At 34.7% G+C, this 20,322-nt stretch overlaps 1 protein-coding gene across 6 annotated transcripts in view; it reads left to right on the top strand.

Annotated features, from left to right (window-relative positions):
• LOC121322287 (glycerol-3-phosphate dehydrogenase, mitochondrial-like) overlaps positions 1 to 20,014 on the top strand; it is a 36,561-nt gene extending 16,547 nt beyond the window's left edge. For all 6 annotated transcript variants that reach the window (XM_041262055.1, XM_041262052.1, XM_041262054.1 and 3 more), the window contains 12 exons: positions 89 to 252; positions 6,030 to 6,194; positions 7,836 to 7,980; positions 8,413 to 8,606; positions 10,403 to 10,537; positions 10,860 to 11,035; positions 12,089 to 12,220; positions 13,497 to 13,655; positions 14,104 to 14,213; positions 14,295 to 14,373; positions 16,357 to 16,455; positions 18,520 to 20,014. In XM_041262055.1, the coding sequence (XP_041117989.1) occupies positions 89 to 252; positions 6,030 to 6,194; positions 7,836 to 7,980; positions 8,413 to 8,606; positions 10,403 to 10,537; positions 10,860 to 11,035; positions 12,089 to 12,220; positions 13,497 to 13,655; positions 14,104 to 14,213; positions 14,295 to 14,373; positions 16,357 to 16,455; positions 18,520 to 18,645 (1,684 nt within the window). In that variant the 3' untranslated portion in view covers positions 18,646 to 20,014. The remainder of the gene's footprint in view (positions 1 to 88; positions 253 to 6,029; positions 6,195 to 7,835; positions 7,981 to 8,412; positions 8,607 to 10,402; positions 10,538 to 10,859; positions 11,036 to 12,088; positions 12,221 to 13,496; positions 13,656 to 14,103; positions 14,214 to 14,294; positions 14,374 to 16,356; positions 16,456 to 18,519) is intronic.
• Positions 20,015 to 20,322: the final 308 nt, after the last annotated feature.

Below are 20,322 nucleotides of genomic sequence, written 5' to 3'. Positions count from 1 at the left end.
TGTATCAAAATAAAATACGATATTTATATCTATAGAGTGTTAAAACAGTTTTAGCTGGTAAAGTCATTGTATCCTGTATATTTTATAGGTGGTGGCAGTTACCATACTACTGGGCTGGTATAAAGATGTATGATCTTGTGGCAGGAGGGCAGTGTTTGAAGAGTAGCTATGTCCTCAGTAAAGCAAAAGCCCTTGAACTCTTCCCCATGCTAAAGAAAGACAAGCTTGTGGGAGCTATTGTCTATTATGATGGTAAGTTCTTGCCTTCTGCTATTCTGTTTGCATTCATGGTATTTTTTAATCAGTCTGTTTACCTGACCTGCTTTACTGTAGTTAGAGTACCTTTTTAGTGGTATATTAATATCTATTTAAAAAAAAAAAAAAGTGGTGTCTTTCTGTGATTCCTAAAATGTATAATAATTAAGTTGCCAGTATTGGGTTGGGTTAGGTTATTATAAATAACAAATTAGAAATCAACCAATGAATTACATATTCATCAAAATTCTTCAAAAACCGTATTTTGTGTACATATAAAATCATCTGTCACGTTCGTGCATTTCTTTAATTCTCTAATAGAATAAGGAGAGGCAAACAGGAGGACAAATCGATTGCATAAACTCCTATAGTGCGTTGTTTGTGTACTGGCTTACAAATTTTCCAATACCCAGACAACAGTCACACAGACTCAGTTATTCAAAGTTTAATGAATCACAGTATATATTTATTCCTTTGGTTTATTAATGCCTAAATGGATCAAGTGATTGTAGATCTACTTTGAATCCTAGCTCATAGACAATCCAGGCAGTCTGGTCTCTGCAAACTAACAGCATTAATAATATATAAAGCAATATGGTTACATTACGCACTTCAGGCAGTCTAAGGCACCCATTTACACTAATGCATACAGTCTAACAACATCTCCTAAAGCTAACAATGGTCCTATCCTATAGCCTCTTGCTTCAATATAGGCGAGATAAAAATTCAAGATTATGCTTCCCCTCCGTAGAGGTGTATGTCTTCAAATATAAAACAGAATAAAGAAACGACAGTTGTCCAAACCAGAGGCTCTGAATACAACACCAGCAGTCAGCTTCGCAGAGATGATGGACTAGACAGCATTTGTTACCATGCTTGGCTGATAACTAATTGTAATTTTGCTCCCATGTTTATAGGACTTTTTCTCTCCCTTAATTAAACCTAAATATCTGGTTTGTTAGATCGCCTTTGTCTCTAAAATTAATTAATCAGTGGGCAAACCCCGAGAAATTAAGTTGGTTTGATCGAAAGACCAGTTACTTTTGCTGCATAGGCCTTCCATTCAAAAAGAAACCAATACCTTATACAAGAGAGAAGGGATTTGTTACATATGTGGGTCATCACTGAACAGTACTGAGGCAGACACAGAGCATTAGTTGTTGACACGTCTGACAGACTTGCATATTTAATTTACAAAAGTGCTGACACTAGGGTACCAGCAGTGGTACCTTAGTGTCACATTTAATATAGAAAACAAAACAAAACCAAGCTAAAAATAAAAGTTTGCCACACAAGGCTGGCGCTAGTCCCACTAAAAGGAACGCAAATTCTCTCTACACTGTTTGGGATCAACATCCCCTAAAATGATGTACTTCTGGGTTCCCAGAGTCCTGGCATTTATCGCGGCAACTTCGGCCTCTTCAAACAGCCTTTTCACGTGGCCTTGGCTGGGCGGTGCCTTCACAAGCACCGTCTTGGAGTGGAAGGGTTTCGTGTAGTAGTCCTCTTATTGGAGCAGACGCTGTCCTCCTCGATGTAAACACAGCACCTGCCTGTGTTGCACGGGGTACAGTCCCCTCGAGCTGTGGCGCAGAGGCTTTTTGAGCTCTGGGTAGCCTCCCCGGGCACGCCCCCCAGCCAATCCAGACCTCCTGACAGGCTCAGTGCCGGTGAGCCTAACTGTGGTTGCCCAGCAACGCATCTCATGTTCCAACTCCCAGCTGCACGCGTTTGTGCAGCAACCAGTGACAGGGCAATCACAGTCACAGGGTCACGTGTGACAAATTCCATGCATAGAACACAGTATGAAGGTAAAAGAAAAATAACAACATTTTCATAGCAGTCCCTGAGTATGATTTTTTGATTTATAAAATTAATACGTTGTGTGTGTATATATTACAACAGTGATGATTTAACTTTATTGAATGTGTACTAGTAGCTTTTAAAATTGACGTTCCAGGGATTGTGCAGGTATCCTAATTAGAGATGGTTTAAAAATGCCCAATTGCTTAATGTTGCCTGCTTTTGTTTAATATTTAAGAATAGTATAAAGAGTCCTTAGTGTAAGTGTAGATGCAATTTTAGTATCCTGTTAGTTATTCACACTTTGAGCAAATAATAATCATTTTTAAAGAAACTTTGCTTGTGGGAAACAACAAATAATTCGACCATAGTTAACAAAAATATAGTTGGCTATTGAGGATGCTATTCCTTGACTGACGATACTTAAAATACCTTTGAGAGATTAGTTATCCATTGGTGTTGCATGGCCATTCGCAGTTTAAGACCTGTGGGTGGCTGTTGTAGATTACAAGACCCGATCTACTAGCCAAACATCAATTGGCCAGCAGAGTACATGCACAATTACATTCAAAATCAAATTCATCAGATATACAGTAGCTGTATTTGGAATACACTCATTCCAATACCTCATTTGATGTCAGCAAAGCAGCTTTTTTTTCTTTTTTTTCAAATCTAATCCATTTTCTTTTTTAAATGGAGCCATGTGTTATTATAACATAGGCAGAGATTGGCTGTACATTTTGCTCCCGCAAATTACAGTTTAATTTCAGGTGTAAATCTAATAAGGCTCAAAAATTGACCAAATGTCAAGAACTTGTAGGTTGATGCTTTCCTACATTCAAAAGGTATCTCTAGACCTAAATGTTATTCAAACACTTACTGATCTAATTCTACTTTTTCACGTTCAAAGCCTTTTCATTACAAAATATCACCATTAGTATGTAAAAATATTTCAACAAGCATTTTCTAATTCTCCTCAAAAAACCTTAATATTATTAACACTTTAATAAACAAATGTGTTTATTAATTATTTATTCATGTTTGTGTGTCTATGTATTAAAAGTAAATAAATAAATAAATAATAAAAAGGTATGTTCCCTTTAAAAGTTCCCCTGCTTATTAAAATGCCTTTTTTGGTTCTTGTACAGTAGATTGAATTCACTGCCTATGTCAGTGCAACCAAATAACAAACAACATAATTTCTGTTGATTTAAAACAGAAAATAGCTGCTGGGTATTTTATCTGAACTAGTCCTACAGTCTTCCGTACTACGGGCTAATTGTGCTCTGTCTTGGCATCAGAAAAACAAAGCATATGTTGGTTGTTAGCCTGGGTGTACTTAGCATGTCCTGTTAACTCAAGGTTTCCTTTGTAGCCTCAAACCTTCAACTTTGTTTCTTCGGGGTATATGTCAGACTTCATTTAGCATTTGTTGATATCTGGATTCTGTTGTACAGCAAAAAGGCAACATATTTTTTTTTTAAGGGAATGCGGCTGCTATATGAGCAGTGATCTGTCAAGTTTACTCATGTAGCTGAAGTAACACTGGATAAGGGGCATTATACTGGAGCTAAAAGAAGAATCTGTGATCTTTGAAAAATACTTTTTTAAAGGTGTGGGGTTTTTTTTTTTTTTTCTGCAACCTTTTGTCAAGGGCCCGCAATAAAAGCAATATCCAAATATTTGTGGTTTAAAAAAAAAAAAAAAAAAAAAAAAAGAAATCCCAAGACTATTAAATTAACAGTATTATTTTATTTAAAAAAAAAATGTAACATGCACTTAAGCTGTCATTTCTTTACTCTCCATTTATTCAATCAAGAACAATTCATTGCTATGACATTTTAGGATGTGACCTTATTAGAAATTGGGCTTCGACTGCATGAGTTCATTTCTCTTAGGACTTTTCCAGCCATCATGTTGGAATGATTTCAATTACTTGACATGGCTGGATTCATATCCAGAGATTATGTACTTGTCAAAATATAATTTTCTGTTTTAAATGTTTACTTTAACTGAATGGGACGATCTTCATATAATCTTCAGATTTTTACCTACAGGTTATTACAGTTCATTCACACAATAAGGATGTTATGGCTATAAAGTTCGTACATCTTCAGTACCATTCTATAGATCCTTGAAGGAACACAAGTTGTGAGAAAATGCAAGTGTTTTGTGTTGTGCAACTCTTCTTTACCCAGAGGACTAATTCCCAGAAGCACACAGATGATAACTGCTTCTCCCGCTATACCTGCAACAATTTAATTGGAAAAGTCAGCCCAGTCAGGCATTTCCAGCTCATGACTGGGAGACATGAAATTGATTGTCATTATTGTCCCTGTCATCTTGGAGCGTTTTGTCCCGCTGCAGAATTTTTCTCACTTCAGTGCATTTTTTACCTCCAGGAACCAGAGATTATGTTTGAGGTTGGGGTGGAGGCAATACTATGAACTGCATTCACCTCCAGGGAGCCATATATTAAATTGGCTTTGCTCAATGACTCTGAGGATATGTGTTTTAGTACATTGTTGTTGTTATTGTTAATAATAATAATAATAATGTATGTATTTTCCATTTAAAGTGTTGCATGCAATGTATACGTTTCCCGCAGCATTTGATTATTTTTTGACTTGTAGCAGGAAATCATAGTATCCATTGAAAAAGAACAACAGTGGAATTTTGAACAATTTTGTATTACGCTTTGAGAAGAAGGTACAAAAAAAGACTCATTACATAATGCCATAATAATGTCAGGAAGTGTGAGTAATTATACTTGACTATTGTAACGTCACACAAGGCTGGTTGTATCAATTTACTGTCTAGATTACTTTGATTTTACAATAAGTCTACTATGCTGATATGATAAGGGGTTTGTTTTCCACCAATGCAGACATAAGTTCTATGAGAAGCTAACATGTTTGTTTCTCGACCAAGAACATTATGTTTAATAATACACATATTAGTTTTAAAATTATGAATATTTTTCCAGGATAACAAATAATGGCAGAAGTTATAATTTAATAAAATAATAATTAATTTAAAAATGTGGCCTTTACAATGGTTTCTTTGGCTTGGAGAATTGCTTGCAGCATGTTGTAGCATTAACCAGACCACCCGTTACCTAGCCCCTAGCTGTTACAAATTCAGGGCACATGGAATATGTTCGCCTGCAATGCAGAACCATTTCCCTCCCAGCCAACATTCAGGATTTGAACTTCTCTGGCAATAATAAATAGAAGTCTCTCAAGACACAAACATTAAAAGTGATTAATCATCTCTATTCTCAATTCTCTTTAACCAGGGATTTTCCAGCAATAAATCTTTAATGATGTACATAAGAATCACTTCCTAATGAAACCAGGCTTTTTTTTTTTAAATAACTTTTCTTTTATTAAAATGGTTTCATGTCAAGTATCTTAAGTAGTGGTAATATTAATTATCATAAATGTTTTTTTGAATGGTACACTCTGCTTCAGTATGTCAGATTTCAATATCATGTTTTAATCAGTAGTGATGCTTAGGTATTCTCTTATTTTTTTTAATATGCCCATAAGCATATTCAGAGATTTCACCTCCACAAAAATACAGCAAATATTTCAGAGTTTAAATATTTACTATTTGTCATAACTTTACATGGTGTAAGCTAAAGATGAATGGGAAGTAAATAATTGTATATATTTACCTTTTCCACATTTACAGTCAGATTATGTGTATGTTAATGAATGGTTTAATCATCATTATTTTTAAATGTATTTTTGACAATTAAAATTATACAAAGTAAAACCTCATATTTTTTTTTTTAAGTAAGTCTTTAAGTAAGTCTTTAAGTAATGTTGTTGTTCGACCAGACCAGCCATCATGTATATTCAGTGTGACAGGGCCAGATGTGACATATAGGTTCCGACACACTTCCATACCACCAGTCACTGGCTGGAGGTGACTCATGTCCTCTTTGGTTTTGTCCCCTGCTGCAGGACAACACAATGATGCACGAATGAACCTCGCCATCGCCCTCACCGCTGCCAGGTATGGTGCTGCCACAGCCAATTACACTGAAGTAGTGCGACTACTAAAGAAGACAGATCCTCAAACTGGAACAGAGCGGGTCTGTGGAGCCCGGTGCAAAGATGTTATAACAGGTAAACACTCACCGTTCATTCCACAGTTTTAGTACTTGCCGTTCCTTTTAATAAAAACTTTTGGGGGGGGCAACTGTCACCCAGTCGGTCACAGCATCAGAATGTTGTTATAGTTTTGTATGTTTTACGGGCTTTGTGGTATGTTGCAGTTGACTAGATCTTGTAGCGGTGTATTACTAGATTAGCGTACAGAAAATAGCCTCACCTTTTAAATGTCATGTGCATTAATGGCTGGAAAAGAAAAGACAACTCTAAAATGAATTGTTTTAAAAAATTGCACATATAAGCATGATTCTATGATATCTGTATATGAGTGCCCTCTGATGTTCATACGTATAGTTTTTAAAATATTGTAAAGATTACTGTGAGAATTTGAAAGGTAAAAATGTAGAATTACTCCCCAATAAATAAAAATCCTTATTTTCCAACATAAATTTGTTAAATTATCATGGTACTGTCATGTGTTTATTTAATTGTTATCTGCTAAATGTTTTATTTATGTATTTATTTATTTATATACAATATATTTGGCTTTTTATTCATTGTAAGTAATACCAACACAGGTATAAGTATCCAAATAACTTGTTTTACCAATTACAATTATATTTACTTCTGTGCTCTTCTAATAATATAAAGCGTTACAAAAGTATTATTAATAGTATTAAAACCAATTCCTGAGTGGTGAATCCAGTAAAGGCCCTCCGCGTGGAGTGCAGGATGCGCCCTATAGCCTGGAGATCGCAGGTTCGAATCCAGGCTGTGTCACTGACGATGGTGACCGGGGGTTCCTAGGGAGCGGAGCACAATTGGCCGAGTGCCGCCCTGGTAGGGAGGGCTTAGGTCGGCTGGGGATTCCACAGTTCTCCGCTCACCAGCGACCCCTGTGGCCGATGGGGCGCCTGCGGTTCTGCAGTGGAACCATCAGATCTGTGTTGTACTCCGGCACTATAGGTCTGATGGCCTCGCTGTGGATCCACTGTGCAAAAAATGATGGATTGGCAGGAGCACGTTTTGGAGGACTCCTCGTGTTCCAGCCTCCGTTTGTCGAGTCGCCAAGAGGTTGCAGCGGTGAACCGGGATACAAATAACAATTGGGCATTCCAAATTGGGGAGAAAACCAGGGTAAAAAAACATTGGTGACGACTAAATTACATAAACCAGGCTGTGATCGTTGGTATATATATATATATATATATATATATATATATATATATATATATATATATATATATATATATATATATATATACACACTTCAAAAATTACATTTATTATGAGGAGCTGAATTAAATTCAGTACATTATCATTGTATGATTTTCTCCTTGTTTGTGGGACAGACGTGTTAAACAGATATTTCAGTTTGCAAACAAGGTCTGATGAAAGTGATCACAGAGCAGTGTTTTGAAAATCATTTCTAAAATTAATTTTGACAGATCAAGATCTCACTTAATACTTTGACACAAAGTATAAAGTAAAATTGGGTTTATCCAGTTCTTATTAATTACAGGCTTGTGGAGTCACGTATAGACCAATAAGAAGTACTCTATTATAGAGATGTTTTCACTAATAAATTAATAATCCTGAAGTATCAGTGAACAGAGACCAATGGGGCTGTATGATTGATGCTGTTTTCTTTCATAGGGAAGGAATTTGATGTCAGAGCAAAATGTGTTATCAATGCCACAGGACCTTTCACAGACTCGGTGCGGAAAATGGATGATGAGAAAATTTCTAACATCTGTCAGCCCAGCGCTGGTGTGCACATCGTCATTCCTGGTTATTACAGGTAACAAATGGTCTCCAGGAGCACTGCTTACTCACATTCAAGAAAATCTCTGTCATGACAAGGATCTACCAATCTCATTAATATACCTCATTCAATAAGCACATCTAAACATCTAATTAATTAGAAAACCTTGAATTAAATGAGCAGAATGTTTTTGAAGATATTCAATAGAAATTATTGGCTATACATTTGAATGCAATGAATTATAACAACTTTCTGGATGTGTGAGCTGTTTGTTAATGATGGAAAAACAACACATGACAGTAAGACAAAAGGTAATACAGGTCTTGGTTCTGATTTGAATTTTAAACCACAGAAATGAATCTCCTCTGTAGATTGTTGATAGGAACATGATTATTAGGTGCCTCCTTGTTGCAAAGAACACCCCCAATAGGTGAAAGGTTAATGCAGTCAACATGTTTATTCTCGCAGCCCTGACAACATGGGACTGTTGGACCCATCCACTAGTGATGGACGTGTTATCTTCTTCCTACCGTGGGAGAAAATGACCATTGCTGGGACCACCGACTCTCCTACTGATGTTACTCCACATCCATTGCCTAGAGAAGAGGATGTTAATTTTATTCTGAATGAAATCCGCAATTACCTGAGCCCTGATGTTGAAGGTATGTTGACAGAGAATGTTATTTTTATGCACTGGTTAAAGTCACGGGTCGTAAAGCAAAACCCATATTTCCTATAATCTTTGATGATGATACTAGTGGCTCAAATATACACTAACTTATATAGTATTAAATTATATATAGTATTAATTAAATATCAGTAAATAAAAGATATCAGTTACACCATGCAGGATTCATGGTATATGCGTTCACCAATTCCAGGGCCTTTTGAGTTATGCAATTAGCACTGATTATAAATAGCACATGTTGTTGAACCAACAACTGTTGTGGCCATATCAACTTGCTACAGACCTGTGTTTTTCTGCCAACAATAGTACCAGCTGTATCGACTTGCACAGTCTTGGAAACATTCCAGCAGTTTAATTATAGAGTCAGAGGGCCTGTATTTCTGGAAACCTTCTTCTATACACGTAACAGAATACCAGTTCCAATATTAGTGTTTTATTTAAGACAAGCCAAAAATCATCTTTGTCTATTAGCTGTTTTTTTTTCACTTGTATACACCATCATTATAATATTATAATAAACACACTTCCTAGAATATATTGGAATCTTCTGAAATGCATGGATTTGTAGTGCAATTTTCTATTAAGTTTACTGAAAACTGATCGAACATGAAAGTAAATGTTATCTTTACATTCTAGTAGTCATGTCTGCAAATGAGTAAGTTTTTTTATATTCTGAATAATAAAGACATGAATACATGAACTAGTATACAGAGAGATTTGTCACAAAGAAAATAATATGGGAGTGTCTGTTAATTTATGACAAGTCTCCGTACACACATAAAACTGAACCAAATATTATATTATAGTCTTGTCGATTAGTGGTTTCAAGGGGTGCCACTAGAGACTTCTTTGCTAAGAGCATGAACGAGGTAGTAAAACTACAGACAAGTTTGTCAAACTACAGGAATAATTTATTAAAAGAATGGCAGGTAGATATCTAAACAAAACGCAGTACTATTGATTTTGGAGCAAAAGTCAAATAGTTTTTAACGTGCCAGTCATAGACTAATTATTTGATTGATTGTCAATATCTGTCTGCCTGTTTTATATTTCATTGTGTGATATGCTTCATATACATATATGAATGGTGGAAGGGTTCTCGTATGTCTTCAACAGTTATTATCCCCTAGGTTTGTATAGATTTTTTGCAGACATGCTGGAGTCACGCATACGTTTGTATATTTATTAGTTTATCACCTACTACCAAAAAAACTGCATTTTCACTTGAATGGGTTTTGTTTCTCATGCAAGCCACTCTGGAGCATGGGCACTTACCTCGTTATGAATGTTTTAAAAATGCCCTTTTCATAATGAGATCTTCTGTGCTTTATTCAGAAATACCATCACTCCCGTTATGGTGGAAAACATGTTTTAATCAATACACAACATCAAATAAATGTTTAATTATCTATAAGTCACTGCTATATGAAAACAAAGTCATGAGCTAAGTAACGTCTTGAATATACTGAGGAATGGTTTTAAACCTTTATTTATTCCCCACTGATCCACTATTTGTTATGAAAGGTTTGGCAGTAGCTTTGATGTGGGATCAAGGTTTCAGACCATCAGACTGCTCTACCAAGAGTATGAGTCTTTGAGGGGTAATAGAAGTGACTGATTCATGTATCTGTCAGCCTGACTGTCTGTCAGTTCTTCAAATGTCTGCACAAGTACTACAGACATGTTTGATGACAAGCCAAACAGAAATGGTATTAAATTATATAGTATTAGTATGAACTGACTTTCTTTTGTATCTTCTGTTGCATCTAGTGAGAAGAGGGGATGTCTTGGCAGCATGGAGTGGCATTCGTCCTCTTGTCACTGATCCAAACTCAAAGGATACCCAGTCCATTTGTCGTAATCACATAGTGAATATCAGTGAAAGTGGACTCGTTACAATAGCTGGTAATTGAAGATCAACTTCAAGATTCACTAAGCATGTTGCATAAATCTATAATTTTTATGTATTATACTGTAATACTATAATATATGCTATAAATGCATAATAACCTTGTGAAAACAATTGGGAATCTTACAAATCATTGAATGTCTATACCATGACAAGTTAGATTTTTTTGTTTGTTTGTTTTAAATGCTAAATGTTTTCTTTATCCATAGTACAGAGCAGCACAAATATTGAAAATGCATCCAAGAAACTGTTATTTTTTATAACATCTTGTATGTTGGCTATGTTTGATCTGGTTCCCCCCCCCCCCCCCCCCCCAAGGTGGAAAATGGACAACATATAGGGCAATGGCAGAGGAAACATTAGATTCAGCCATGAAGGCACACAAAATGAAGTCCAGTAAATGTAACACAGTTGGCCTGGTGCTTGAGGGAGGAAAAGATTGGACCCCTACTTTGTACATCCGTTTGGTGCAGGACTACGGCCTGGAGATGGAGGTTAGTAGTGTCAGAAAAGTGTTTTACTTTTTATATTTAAAAAATTGTAAATGAATATTTATACATGTGTATGTGGTTTAGCATGCAATAACATTCTAGGAGCTTCTTATGTCGTAAAGCCACAAGTCAGTAACCCGTAGCAGAAATAAATGTCTAATTACAAAATGTAGTGTAAGGCAGTTTGTCTTTATAGTTTATTTTATACTTTTATATATTTTATTTGTAAGTGTGTTGTTTATATATATATATATATATATATATATATATATATATATATATATATATATATATATATATATATATATATATATATACAGTATATATATATCATTATCACATTCGGCTACTGCAGTTTTTTTTAAAGTGTCGTTATGCAAGCATTGCCCAGTGTACAGTACAGCGAGGCTCTGCTGTGTTTACGCAGCTAACAAAGTGTAAGACTCTACAAATCCTGACAGAACTGCAGTAGCCAACATGGTGTGTGTTTTGTTTTGTTTTTTGGTTTTTTTAAATCAAGCTAACAAGGAAAGCAATACGTATATATAGACTGTAACATTTTTTTTTTTTTTTTTGTTGTTGTTATATATATATATATATATATATATATATATATATATATATATATATATATATATATATATTCAAAGCGAATAATATGTTTTGTTAAATGTTTGTTATGGAATTGTGTTTTACATGATGCTAATTGAGGAGCCCTGACAAATATAATAAATAAAGTGAAAATCCTGCTCAGAAATAATTTTGACACTTAAAACGCAGGACTTTTTTAGGAAGAATGTGCAAAAAAGTTTAATCTGTAATTCTGATGTTTCAGAATGTATAAAAAGGTCAGTATGCAGAGAATTTGATAGCACTTGAACTTTAATAAGAACTAACAATAGCAACAAATTAAATTATTTCCTGTTTGTTTAGTTCTTACTGTTTTTGTATTATAATCAAACTTCAGAGTCCATGTATCTCCATTAAATTACTAGAATATAAAAGGGAACCCTGTTTCTTTGTTCAGCTTGCCATTTTTTTTATTTGAATCCCTAGGTTGCTCAGCACCTTGCTTCGACGTATGGTGATAAGGCCTTTGATGTAGCCAAACTGGCTAAGGTTACTGGAAAGAGGTGGCCTGTAGTTGGAAAACGATTGGTGTCAGAGTTCCCTTACATTGAAAGTGAGGTGGGTATAGAGGGCAATTTACCACAATTGAGCTCCAGCTCATCCTTTTTTCTTACCAGTTTCTGATATTGTTTCTAACCAGTTTATTATGTTAAAGTGCACAAAATCAACAACAACGAAACCTGTGAATATATACTAGTTGTTATGTCAGCTCTTTAAGGTAATATTAAGCAAGAACAGTCCTATTGCTTGTAACATTTAATTTTGGAAATGCAGTACTGTAGCATTGAATGCGAGATGCTTCTATTTCATGGTTTTCTGACCAGCACTCCAGATAAGGTTGTAGGTCTGGGAGTAACTTACCCACTAATTAACAATGACAGAGCAAAATGTATTTTCAGGGGGTAAAATGCAACATTACATTGAAGTCATGAGTAATCTCGATAAATAATGTGCAGTCTTTAATGGTAGTGGAGTAGGCATTAAAGAGCCTTTAATTTTAACTGCAGTGTTACTTTGAACTACTGTACAACACGTGTGTGTTCTACAATGTTCTTTATCAGCTTAGCGCATTTTTTGAGGTATCACACTGATTCTGCAAATTAATTACGCTACTTATATTTTAACAATAAATTCTTAAACTCAGTGAACACATTAAAACTTTAATATAAACCATATAGATAAATACAATAAGGAAATGCATTCATAAGTTATAAAACAGTTTGTTTAATATTATAGGAACCTTTTTTAGTGGTTGCCTCTGACGAAGGTTCCAGTTGGGTTTGTAGCTGGGGTGTTTGCGCTTCAACCTGTGTAGTCTACTGGTGAATTCTTATTTTTACTGTGCTCGGCTGCAAAGACAACAGGGCTAGCCATAGAGTGGATAATGTTTGTTGGGTTGGTTTTTCTTGTGTACAGTTTTCTACTAACTGAAGACATTGTATTCCAGGAGATGTAGTTAGTGGAAGTTTTAGGGGAGGCAGACAAGCTGCGCAGCAAAATTGCTATGTATATTTTTATTCATTTAAATTTAAAGTTTGTGCTTATTTAGTTTTTTTTTTTTTAATGCGCAAAAATGCATTCAAAAAAGACTGTTGCTTATGACCACGCCTTAATGAGCCTTGTATTTAGAAATTATTTGGTTTTAAAGTCTAGGATACAGCTATATATATACCTGTGATGCTTAGAAAAGAAAGTGAAAAAAATACTTTAAAAAAAAGTTTTCATGGTAGACCATGCTCCTGGAATACTGTATCTCACAAAACAGAAAGTGTAAGCAGATCTGCTAATATGTTTCTCTACGCAATTAATAAATAAATTGCTAAATTGATTTCAGGTTCAATATGCAATCAAAGAATATGCCTGCACTGCCATAGATATTATTGCACGGCGTACTCGGCTTGGTTTCCTAAATGTTCAAGCCGCTGAAGAAGCACTACCAAGAATCGTGGAAATAATGGGCAAGGAACTGAAGTGGAGTGAGCAAAAGAAAAAGGTACAGCTTTATGTATATTAAAGATAAAAAGCATCTGTAAAATGAGAGAGAAAGCGAGAGAGTGAGAGTAGTCATGCTTAGTCATACATTAAAAAATATTGGAGCACACAATACTTACTTGCTTGAAGAATGTTTGATTGCAGTATGGATTGTGACACACGTTAAAGAAAATCCTGAAATAAAACTATAAGAAGACTTGCAGTGGTATTCTTTCAGTCCATTCCAATACAGATCTTGTTCCTTACAGTTCCTTAATTACTCATTTGAACACCTGGGTTGGAACAAGGCTCTAGCCTGCTCAGTTCAGTAATTAAGGACACGGTTGGAACAAGGTCCTGGACTGGAAAGGGTTGGAAAATCCAAGAGTGACTACCACTATTCATTAGGATGGTTTTATGTTATACTCATAACTGTCAATTGACTTTTTTTTTTCTTCTCAAAATATTAGGAAGAACTTGAAGCAGCTAAACAGTTTCTTTATTATGAAATGGGATCTAAGACACGTTCAGAGCAACTTACTAACACTGAAATCAACCTTACACCTGCTGATGTAGACAGGTAGACACTTTTATATCCTAGTTCTGGTTATACAGATAATTTCCATTACTATCTAATTTTTATATGTATTTTTTTTTTTAGGTATAAAAACAGATTTCACAAATTTGACAAACAAAAGAAGGGATTCATTACAGTTGTGGATGTTAAACATGTATTAGAGGTAAGCTGTAAGATGTAATATTTGTTGTGTTTTTTTAATATATATACACAGACATAATTGCTAGTTGTGTACATATATACGTTTGTTTAAAATATCCATTAGCTTTTTACTGTCGTTCATTTCAAGTTTGCACATCTGGGTATAAAACTGCTTCTACTTTCAGTTTGAAAATAGATACCAGAGTTTGTTTTGCTGCATGGGTTTGAGCTTCACTGCCATTCAAATGTACAATCACTTTATTTGTATGGTGTGCCCAGAAATTGCATCTCATACTACACTGATGATCTACAAACATTACAATACCTAGTAGATGGGTAATCGATTACAGATCCACAGTGTTCTTCCCATGCTGTATATGTCCCTGTTGCTGTAGCATTCCATGCTGTAGTGGCTTGAATCAGCAAAACTTGAAGAATATGTGCAAATACTTGACGTGTAGATTGCTACTGGCTAGAAGAGCATCATTCAATGAGCCAATAGGTACCCATCTCCTATTTTAAGCAGATCATGCCAGTTGATCCTTATAGTGTATAATTGGAAACATATGTTTGTCGGCATCATTAACTCTTCTTGCTTACCCCAGAAAGTAACATTCTGGCAGGACATGTTTGACGTGTGTGCGTGATTGCATTCAAGGATAGGCTTTGGTTAACTCCCCCTGCTGGCTAATGAATACAATGACTGGTTAACTTGAGAAGGCTCTATTAGCTGAAGTCAGAAACAAAAGTATTGACACCCTATACGTATTATACTATATAATTCAAGGCAACACATTAAGGACAAGTATTTAGTAAACTTTAACCTATTTAAAACAAAAAAAAATGCAATTTAAACTATTTCTTGTTATTTAACAAATAATCTTCATAAAAAAAACGAGAAACTTATTTCATTTAAAGTATCCGTTCATTACAAAAGTATTGGCAAGCCTGCTTTTGTATTTTGTGTGTCCAAGTTTTGCTTTTATTACATCTTGGTGAAATCTGGGCCCATTCTGTCTTGCATATGTCCTTCAGCTCAGACTGATTGGATGCACAATGCTTGGCGACATCTTTTTTCAGGTCAGTCCAAAGCTGATCTTCGTTTTATTCAAGAACTCCAGAGTGGACTTAGCTGTATGCTTTGGGTCTTTGTCTTGTTGGAAAATAAACTGTCTGCCAATCTGCTTACGAGCAGATGGTATTGTTGTTTAACTGCACATGCAGGGTTGTCTTCATTTGAAGGCTTTCCCCTTTTTTCTCCAAACATACTATGGTCCATTTTTGGAAAAGTTATATTTTAGTCTCATTGGACCAGCACATTTTGTTGAAGAATACTTCAGATTCCTGTTTGTATTTCTTGGCTTAAGACGGTTTGTTTGAATTTTCTTTAAAAGCGGTTTCTATTGAGGTCTACATGCATACAACTCTTTTGTGTTTTGGTGCCTTTGTATATATGCACTATTATGCTAGATGCTTCTAAATTTTTCTTTTCAGTCCTTGGCTTTTAATCTTGAATTTAACTGCTTGGACGATTCCCCTACCTGCTGTACACAACATTTTTTAAAGTTTTACAATTTTAATGTAAAGGTGCCAATACTTTTGTCATGTACAGATGTTTGAAATTATTTAAGTTGTTTTTTATTTGGTAAACTACTAGAAATGTGTGTGTTTTGGTCTTTGTCATATTAATTACTTGCTAATGTTCACCAAATGCCTTTATTTAATGTGTTTTCTTGAATTATCTTATCATAAGTATTGGGTTCAATAATTTTGTCTATGACTGTTTGTTATGGAGTCATTCTATCTGCAACCTATTGTTTTAAATTTGATGTCTAAAGGAAATCCTTACACAGCAAGCTATGCTTTTGTGGAGGACTGTGTGCAGTTGGTCAAGGTTTGGTCATTTAAACTAGTATATGTCTAGTTAAAACATAAATAAATAAATATATACTGTATATCAATGCTTGTTTCTTTGGGGTTTTTTGTTGTTTTTTTTCACTTCCAGAGCATAAGTGTCCAGATTGATGAAAACACACTCCATGATATCCTTAATGAAGTTGACCTGAACAAAAATGGACAGGTTGAATTCAATGAATTCTTACAGGTGAGGAAAAAACAAAATAATAGTTTGGACACTTCTTTATTTATTTGTACAGCTTACTACTGGCGTTTCTGTTCGGCTCAGTTCGGCTATAAATGTGTTTAATGTTATGGACCAGGATTATAATTATAAAGATATTGGTGGTACTACTGGGGGGGCTTAATTGAAATGTAACTTTAATGAAGGTAGAATTAAGCAACCCACTTTACCCTGTTTGTCTATAAAAGCTAAGTTTGTTTATTGTAGATTCTGGTCTAGGCAGGTATTTCAAATGACTGCCAGGTCTTTCCTGCATTGTGACAGTGATGAATGCTGAACATGAGATAAATTAATGCTGGGGATTTTGGTCAATGTCAGCCCTTTCTTCACCGTGTCAAGTTAAACAAACAAGATCAAGGCAAAGAAAATGGTAATTGTCCTGCCTGAGATAAGCCCCATATAACCGCATTGTAGAAGCTGAATGCAGAAATTCTGGTCAAGCATAGCTTCTGAAACTGTATTTAATATGGTCAATTGAATGCAATACCATAACATTCCTATTATTATTATTATTATTATTATTATTATTTATTATTATTATTATTAATTATTAATAGTCCATATGACAGTAAATTAAGGTTTTCACCATTGGAAGAAAGATCCTTTTTTTAATTTATTTATACATCATACATTTTTAAGAAAATGTTTTCCTTAATATGAATGAGTCTAGCTATTAAATTAACTTCAGGCATGCCCATGCTATCAAATATGTTATTGGCAAATGTTATATAATGTATCGCTATGGCTATGTTTACAACAACTTTTGGCACCCAGAGTCATATCACAACCGTACTATAGTTTTCTAGATTTTGGAAATGCACGTTCCAAGTGTGGAACATCTGGATGGGTTAGGCCAATAGCAATTTGGTACAGTTAACATTGTTTCATAGGTCAAAAAGCATCAAATTCCAGAAGAATCATCAACGAAATCAGTCCTTCACTCTTAGAAATTTCCTAACAGATATCTCTGAATAATCTCTCGAAAAAAAGAAAAACAAATTGTATATTCGCTATAAAAAATAACAGAAGACATACTAAACTAATATGATGCTAGCACAAAAAGGCAAACAGTTGGCAAGATGATCCTCTTTTGCATGAAAAAATACTAATGGACTTTAACACTTGAGTGAGAAACTAATGTGAAAGTCACACTTCTGCCAAATGCATTTTCAAAGCTTTGTATTGAAAGTTTGGCTTATTGCAGGGAAAATCTTCAGTTAGGTCTTTTATTAATGAACATTTTAACAGAACATTCTGCCTGTTTAAAGTAGCAAAAGAAACTGCTTTTTTCAGCCAAAATGAAATCAAATGCAGAAGTTACTGTATACAAAACAGATATAATCCTGCAGTGGATTTCAGCTTAAACTTTATAGTAATATGAAGAAAGAGTGCGTGTTGTGGCGTTCGAACATCAATTTCTATGAGAGTATTATGGGCAGACATGGTCTTCCTCAAGAAGAGCATGATTTGACTTCTAACCAGGGTGCTGAGAAAGCAGAACATGCTGCAGCATGATAATGACCCCTACATACGTGAGGGTGTGTTTTAGGGAAGAACTTCTTGAACAAGAAGAGGATCACAACTCGGTCCAGTGGCCAGGATGGTACGAGTGTCCTGAAGTGATCACAATTCCAGCACAGTGACTTGCACTTACACCAAATGTTAAAACACATTGTTGATTTTGTTTGGCTGAAAAGCAAGTCTAAGAGTGGCTTAATAAAAATAGTGGCTGTATTTAGAGGTCTATAGCACTCAGCTGTTGATGTACCAACAATGAATTAAAGGCAGGGCAATTTATATAAACCAGTTAAATACATTGAAAACAAGTGAGGTAGGCTTTTCTTGAAGATTGGTTTGTAGTTCTCTCCCTATTCCACATGGATGTAATCTGTGTGCTCCCCAGATAAGTGTTTACAGTCATATCCTGTGACCTGAAAGAGCACACTATAGCATCATTCAGGTGGTACTGATATTGAATCAGTTTTCATTGATTTTGTTTCTTTTCCTTTGTCTTGTTTTGTTTTCCAGCTTATGAGTGCTGTCCAGAAAGGTCGTGTTTCTGGTAGCAGATTCGCTATGCTGATGAAAACAGCTGAGGAGAACCTGGATGAGAGAGAAGCTGTGTCTGTGGACCGCAGTGGTGGAGGAGTTTAACTTGTGCCAACTGAGCCCATGAGGTCCAAAAAATGCAAATCTGCAGCTGCTGCTCCTGTTTACTGCCAGTAAACTTACTGAGTGGAATGGGGGCTTTACTTAAAAAAAAATTAAAAAAACACATCCAATAAACTTTTTCTGCAATGAATTTTCTTACAGGCATTCACTACAACAGAATGTACTACTTTACTATTTTTTTTTTATTTTTTTTTGCTTCTCTTTAAAATAAATTATTCTGAAGTAAAACTATAAAGGAAAAATAAATTGTTGTTTATTTGTCAAAATGGATGTCAGGCTTGACGTATAGTAATGACTGAAACAGCGCTAAGTCTTAGTGCTAAAAGTCACAACCCTGCTGTATTGTGGACCAGTTTCTGCTGTATTTTATTTGCGGTCAGTAATTGTCAAGGGAAAACAGCAGTTTTAGTGTAGTTAGTAAGCATCTATATTAAGATCCACTTCAGTTGAGATCATTGATTAGACACCTTAGTCTCTTATAGTTTTAATTCAGAATTTATGATTTGGTTTATGAGTGTCTGTTGTGTCAGTGTTCAGGCAGAGCATGCTGTAAACATTTTTAATATTTAATCCTTTAATGGACCTTTTTTGTTTGTTTGTTTTTGTTTTACCTCCTTTTATTTGCACATTTTTATTCCAACTTAAAATATATGCTGTGCACCTCCTACATATGTACATTTGGGACAATTAAAGTTCACAGATGTGTATGTGGTTGTCTTAAAATGATGGTCTGCGTATTCATATTTATTCTTTTGTATTTACTTTTGAACTGCCCTTTGCGGTGTTGTGTTCAGTCTTGTATACCGTACTGCTGTGCCATTTTATACCAATTTAACACAGTAAGTAATTATTTTTATATTGGAATTTGTGTACTCTTTTGGTAAATCAAATGTATTTTCAGACAAGTAGGTCTGCATTTAAATTACAGTAATTTTTTTCATACTTTGTCAGCATCTTAAAATATTAGTCGATTTTTATTCATAGTCATTTTTGTCTAGATTTTCTTGATATAAAAAAAAAAAAACACTACTAAAGGCAAGTAAAATGAGCAGCACACCAACAGAATGCATATTGGAATATTATGAACGCTTATGTGAAGTGTTTTTTTTTTTTTTTTAATCTAACTTTATTTTATTATGCTGAATGGGATTAAAAATTGTGTCTGTGTCTGGGTTTTAATTTCTGTATCTGTCTTTGCACTTGGTGTTTTTATTACTATTAATTTATTACTTGTGGTAAGCCGAGTGAGCTGCTTGCATTTATAGAGTAATAAGGGAATGTATTTAATGTGCCTTGCTTACAAACTCTGTATGAATTAAGAGCATGAATCAATATAACTGATTAAACTATACACTCACTGTCTTTTAGCATGCTTAATTTCACCGTCTCTATAAATAATATAATTATGGTCTCATGCAGACTTTTAGAATAAAGTTTTCATACATTTGCTTCACCCTGTCTTATTGGTATAAATGTATCCACTCATCAAATGTTTGTATTTTATCTGTCTTTTATCTATATTCAAAATGTGTAGTAGTTTATTAATTAAAAGTCCAAAAATAATACTACTACTAATAATAGTGTTACCATGTTAAGTAGAGGTCTGTTCTACAGCATGAGCCAGTGAGACAGTCAAACAACATCCTATTCTCCATCTGT

Source organism: Polyodon spathula, chromosome 10 (genome assembly GCF_017654505.1).
Source record: "Polyodon spathula isolate WHYD16114869_AA chromosome 10, ASM1765450v1, whole genome shotgun sequence".
In the NCBI taxonomy this organism is placed as follows: domain Eukaryota; kingdom Metazoa; phylum Chordata; class Actinopteri; order Acipenseriformes; family Polyodontidae; genus Polyodon; species Polyodon spathula.
The sequence above is the reverse complement of the archived record's forward strand: the minus strand, read 5'-3'. Positions and strand labels throughout refer to the sequence as shown.